The 7,001-nt window shown below is 29.2% G+C and overlaps 1 protein-coding gene across 1 annotated transcript; it reads left to right on the forward strand.

Moving 5' to 3' along the window:
- The first annotated feature begins 5,870 nt into the window (after window positions 1–5,870).
- Window positions 5,871–6,437, forward strand: LOC135923993 (uncharacterized). The gene has a single exon (XM_065459039.1). The coding sequence runs from the start codon at window positions 5,871–5,873 to the stop codon at window positions 6,435–6,437; it is 567 nt and encodes a 188-aa protein (XP_065315111.1).
- The last annotated feature ends 564 nt before the right edge of the window (window positions 6,438–7,001 follow it).

The following is a 7,001-nucleotide window of genomic DNA, read 5'->3' on the forward strand; positions in this document are numbered from 1 at the left end:
AATTTATAAGAATTAATAAAAAATTTATCAATTTCCATCTTTTTTTTAGTGTCTCCCATCTATTTTTTTCATATAATATGGAAATTCATCAATTGATATATTTTTAAGATATTTCGATAACTTTTATTTTGTTATCTATGTCAATTAATTTATTACAAACTTTTTCGAAATATAATTGATGAATTTTCATATAATAAATGATGAATAAGTATAGCTTAACCAATATAAATAATTTAATTAAAAGTATATAACATATAAGCTTTTATTCACAAATAACATGAGTTTACATTAAACCTTTTTTATATTTCTCAGTTTGGCCTCTTAATTTTTAAAAGGTAAATTGTAATTAAAAAATTTTTGTTAAATCAATTTTTCGGATTTTGGATTATGCCAGAATTTATTATCGTTAAATTGAATGCTTTATTGTATCAACCGGTCAGTTATATTATTTTACTGTTTTACCTATCTTCATTTGTTTTTTTATATTCTTTTGGAATCGCATATAAATATATTACCTTACCCCAAGTTAATAAAATAAAATATTGCATTTTTTCATCTGAATTGGATATTCTTCTGCCGTTTTACCTTCAACAGAAGCATCGGGAATATTCATTCCTCCTTCTATCTATTCTTAGTATATTTTCATCAGGAACCTGAACCGTTATTTATAACGGTTCAGTATGTAAACAATTGTAATGGTTACGTTTTGGTTACGTTTCTTAAGAAAAAATTTACAAAGGTTCGGTTCGGTTCAGCTAATTATAAAGGTTCATAATGGTTCATTACGGTTAGAAAATTTTTTTTATTAAAGCAACACCATCATCTAATTTATTTTTATTATAAGCATCTATGAATTATATAAAATAATATGTAAGATTCAAAATAACTCATTTTTAAATATATTATAATATTTTCTAATATAAATGGATTCATATTTTTTGTTTGTTGTGACGATAACACAAATTTTAGCCCGAAATGGTCCTTTCTACAGAAACTTGTATTTCGGGACTATAAGAGCAAGTTTATAAATATTCAAATTTTTTATTCCTAAAATATAAAACTGAATTGGTTTAAACCGGTTTGACCTTTTTTATAAAGGTTCATTTTACTCATTCAAAAAATTATTATATCGGTTCGATTACGGTTACGGTTCTGATATTTATAATGGTTTAACGGTTCGTTACGGTTCACTCCGGGTCCCTGATTTTCATACCTTACCTTATCTGCCTGTTTTAAAGTGGTTCCTCATCTCATTTTTAGGTAATCCCATAGCTAGCGCCGAATATTCATTTTAAAGTTCTTGTACACATTTTCTTTTATCAACAAAAACATTACATTTTTCGATTTAAAATTGAAACTCCTTGCTATTTTTTATTATCCGAAATCATAATTTCTAAAATCAAAACGAATGAATATTTAAATATTATATTTTATGTCTATCTCCCTATTATTACATGTTAGAAATTCTCAAACCAATATTTTTTAGCAAAATAATAAACATTTTTTGAGTAGTCAGAATATTTTAAAATACAACTGATACAAAATATTTTTTTATGAAAACATAATTATGTATTTGTACATTTTTCAACAATACGATCCATCTAAGTTAGATTTTTAACAATTTTAGATAAGTTTTAAATTATAAAAATATTATAAGCACATAAACCTCTATAATATTGTGATTGTAATATTATAAACTTTAAGCAGATTATTTCAAGGTGTCAATTATTATTATTAAATGTGAATTTATATAATATCATTTTAAACCATATACACGCAACATTTAAAACGTTGAAATGGCACCTTATAAGTTAAAAGATTGTAATATTATGACACAGGTTCTTTTTAAAATAAAACTAAAAAATTTTTTTTATAAAAAAATCTTCATTTATATACACCAAAGATGTAAAATTTTATAATATACAGGTAAAAAAAATAATGCTACAATTTGACATTGAGCTCAATGCATATATAAAAAATATATATTTATTTATTATGAAATGTTTTAAAACAATTTTTATCCTGGTTAAATCATAAAATAAATTTCACATTTTTCACAAGTCCTTGAATATGCGCTAACACATAGTTCACACCTTTTTCGAGTGTTGGAAGCTTCTGGCCAATGCTCTATATCATCGTATCTAACGTCTGATATTATCGAGGTAACCCAGATCCTTTTTGTTTTTTAGGAGTTTCATTTGATAGTATCCCTATTTTTCTTTTACTAATTTTACCTGCCATTAATAAATCAGTAACTATTTGAGATTTAAATGTTATAAGTTTTATAAAAGATTTTTCATTCTTTTGTAGTATATTTCTTCGATACAATAACCATGCATTCACAAAACAGGTATCTATCAAATGAAATATCATTCGAAGATAAAACCTTCTATCTTTGATATCTACTCTGTAGCATTCCATTGGCATATCGTGTAAATCTACCTCTCCCATTCCTTCATTATATTTTTTTAAATACAAGGCCTAGGGATCTGAATAAATTTTTTTCGTCAAGAACTATCTCCTCACATCTTCTATTGGGTCGATACCATTGAAGGATGATATAACATGAACAGATTTGTTTTCAAACCATTTGACAATTATTATATTAGTGTCAGTTTTGTAGTCGAAACTACCTCTCCACTTTTTCTTGAGATCGCGATCGCTTTTCAAATTGCAACCCTTTAGGCGATTAGATCGTATGGTACCAATCATATATATACCTTTCTTTAAGTCTTATCGATAAAAGAGTAGGAGAGAAGATATCTGTGTAAATTTTATGGTTCTCAAAATTAGGCACGTTTTGAACTAGGAGAAGAACAATATCTCCACTTATTCCTAATTGTGTTCGTGTCTTTATAGTATTTCCTATATTCTTCAAATTCATAAATAATTCCTAAGACTCCTGCAAGAGCAAATATTTTTATACCCCATGTGACGTTTCGATTTTATATATTTTTTTAATGTATTTTTACCCTTGAATGGTAAAAAAAATTCGTCAACACAAATATATCTAGTTTCAAAATGGTATTAACTATAAAATGTTTAAAGCAATTTTTATCTTGTAAGATATATATTTTTTTTTATTTATAAATAATCAATTTTTTCGATTAAAATTTAGAGCTAACTCCAAAGACAAAGGCTTCATAACGCATATTTCTTTTTAAATGGAAATTTCAACAATTTTTTAAGATCAAAAACTAATCTTCCAGCATTTTCTAGCCCATACCTAATTTGGATGTAGGCCAAGATAGGAAAACATTTTTTTATTTAGAAGCTGTCCACTATAAAGAAATTTGGATTTTTCCTGTATTATCAATCCTGCTAATAAAATTCTATTATATCAGCTCAAAATTCGAGACATTATTAAATAAGGAATGCGAAAACATTATTTTATTAATGTTTCGGATTTGTTATGTTATTTGATAAAGACAGGTGGGGAAACTCAACCATAATGACAAGCGGGGAAGGTCTTGTCCTGATAATTGTTAAACGGGGAAATTAGCTTGTAGAATGAGTATTAGTTGTAGGGATCAATTCAAATATAAGGATTTAAATAAGAGTTAAACGGGGAAATTAGCATGTAGAATGAGTATTAGTTGTAGGGATTTATATCAATTTAAATATAAGGATTTAAATAAGAATTAAACATGCAAAAATGGAATATTTATTTAATAAAACAAGTATAGAACCAAAATCGATTAAATTTAAATTTTCTCATGAGCTTAATATATAATCAACACGCCTTCCGCTCTGCCCCACTTTTCTTATACCCGGAAATTCTCACCCAAATTGAATCAACAATCAAAGACTCTTTAGAAGGCATCCTTAATATAAAATTCAGCCCTAATTCTTGGATGCAGGCCTCCTTACCCTCGAAATTTGGGGGTCTTGGCTTAAGATCACCCGTGTCATTCAGCCTTGCTGCTTTTTTAGCCTCAGAATCAAGCTCCCGCTTAATTATGCTATCACTTAACAATAATCGCACAGACCCCTACTTTCTCCACGCCCTAGCAATCTGGAAAGAGAATTCCTTCTCCGCTCCAATCCCCACATCACGAAAGCAACATGACTGGGATCTTCCCTTAATACGCCACTCCGTTGAATATTTAATATCGAGTGCTGCTTCTAAGGGATCCCCATCAATCCTTTCACATTTATTATCTCCCATTACAGTTGATGAATCCTTAACAGTTGATCATCTCTCTCTCCCACAACTGCAAGTTCCACAACTTTTGCCTTCCTTATCGGGCTATGAATGGTTAGAAGCTTTGCCCAGCTCAAACTTAGGACTTCTCTTAACAAACGAAGAATTACGCATAGCAATAGGTCTCCGTCTTGGTTGTAATATACTGGCCAACTCCACATGTACATTATGTTCCCAACCCGTTAATTGTTTTGGACACCATCCTCTTCATTGTCGATTCTCTAAAGGTAGACATTCTCGACACAGTGCAGTTAATGGCACCATTCTCCGTGCTCTACGCTCAGCTCAAATTCCAGCAACCCTCGAACCCTGTGGCCTCTCAACCGAGAATAATATACGTCCAGATGGGCTGAAATTAATACCATGGAGTAATGGAATTCCATAAGCATGGGACTATACCTGCATCGACCGATTTGCTCCCTCCTTTAATAAGAACTCATTCATACGAGCTGAAAACTCGAAAATTAATAAATACACTTCCCTAACAAATTGCAATCTCATACCAATCGTATCCGACACAACCGGGTCTTTTGGCAATCATGCCCTAACCTTCTTCAAAACCCTCGGTAAAAAAATCCGCGCCATCACTGGTGATCCTCAGGAAGGCTTCTATTTCAGACAGCGCATATCTATTGATATATGCAGATCTAACTGCATTGCCATCCATGGCTCTCTTCCTTGACTTCCTCCCACCCAACATACAATTCACTATTTTTTTTTTTATTATACAGTTTTTTATATAGATTTTATAGTTTACGTGACATTTTTAATATATATATTTTTTTAAATTACGTATATATGTTTTACTTTTAACGTTCAATGTATTAAATATTTTTATTAATAAAGTATATATCAAAGTAAAAATAAATTTTTTTTATAAAATGTAAATCATTTATACGGTTATAAAACATAGCTGCAAACTCATATTAACAATTTAAAAATAATATAAATTGATTCTTTAAATACAAGTAATTATAAAAAGAAAAGTTAATATAATAATATAATACACAATTTGTTACTAATATGTAACATTTAATATTAATACGAGGCGTGATAATTTTTTTTTTGCAATAACCCTCCAAGGATTTTATGTTTGATTAATAAATATTTTTAAAGAATCTTTTGAAGCTGTATTTATAACTTTTGTTAAGGCTCTGCCCTAAATTAAAAAAAAACTACTCAATAGTTTTACGAATTGCACAATTTTCGTGAGTTTTGAGAGATACGAAACATGTCTGGAATCTTCCATAAAATTTTCAAAATGTTTGATATGATTTATTATTTTAAATTTTATCTTATGAACGTGTAAAAAGGCAGATTTTTGGAAGGCCTGTACGTATGATAATTAGAATATTATACATATTCATTCTAGAACAAGGACTTTTTGTAAGTCTTCAACCCAAGCATCTTTGTTTACCAACAGTTTAACAGATGCTTGAAATATCAGCAGAATACTTCAGGAAATCAGGTTTTCCTCATATAATAGGTGCTATTAATGGAAATGTAAGAATAAAACAACCCCTAGAACCAACGGAGAAGCGGAGCGATTAGTACAAACTTTTAAAAAATTTTTAAAAAACATAATGATTATAATAAAATACAAGATTTTTTGTTTAATTATCAAAATACGCCACAAATAACCACAAAACAATCACCAAGTTCAATTATGCTTAAATTTCAACCCATAGGACCTTTACAATTAATAAAACCAATTTATCCTCATCCATATATACCTCAGTTACCAGGTTTTTTTAATATAAATGAAAAAATATATGCAAAAGATTTTAAAAAAGATAATTGGATACCAGGTATCATCGTTAAAAGAACAGGGCCATTGACGTTTTTAGTTGAAACTAAATTAGGGGTATGGAGAAGACATATTAATCAGTTAAAACATAGGTTCGACAACTCCGATTTAAAAAATAGAGAGGAGGGAAGAGAAGAAAAAACGATGCAAACTACACCACAAATGAATGAAAATGATCATATACAAAATTCGATAGCAAAAGACATAGATCCTATACACGAATTGGTGACCAAAGACATGGACCCAATACAAGACTCAATAAACAAAGACACCATCATAAATGATAAGATGAAAATCGACAGTAATGAGCAAACGGTGGTAGAGAACGAAAGTACAAGCAGCCGTTATCCAAAACGGATAAGAAAACAATTTATACCGTTTCAAATCGAGAGCGGAGAGAATAGAGTGGATCCTGTAATTATATAAAATATAATTCCAGTGTTATTCAAGCTGTTTCAGATGACAGAGCAAGGTTATATATCTCTTTCTTTTCTAGATTCATGTTAATTGAGGTTGACTTTCTATCTCAGATAGACGCATCTTCACAAAGCGCCTATTTTATGAAGGAATGATCAATAAAATCATCAAGATACCCATACCTTCAACAGTCACATTATCTCCATTTTAGTTCATGATCTTCCATATAAGTTTCCCAAATTACAAGGGGATATAAAATTAGATCTTTATGCACAGATATTGATTTTTTGGATTTTAATTGTATTATTAAAAAGTTAAGGTACTTAGTACCAAACCAAAATATTAATGATTCTATCAAAAAAAATTTTAGCGCTACTCAGGGAATTAACGAGTCGTTTTTAAACTGGTATCTAAGGTTGTCTTAACTTAATAAACTATGTGGCTCTCCTAATTATGACCGTATAGAAGAAAAACTTAGGGTATCTAGCTTAAACGACAATATTAAACGTAAATTAAACAAAGATGTTAATTTAACTTTAGACAAAATGCTATAATTCGGTAATAGTAATATTA

Source organism: Gordionus sp. m RMFG-2023, chromosome 1 (genome assembly GCF_954871325.1).
Source record: "Gordionus sp. m RMFG-2023 chromosome 1, tfGorSpeb1-WG-v2, whole genome shotgun sequence".
Lineage (NCBI taxonomy): Eukaryota > Metazoa > Nematomorpha > Gordioida > Chordodea > Parachordodidae > Gordionus > Gordionus sp. m RMFG-2023.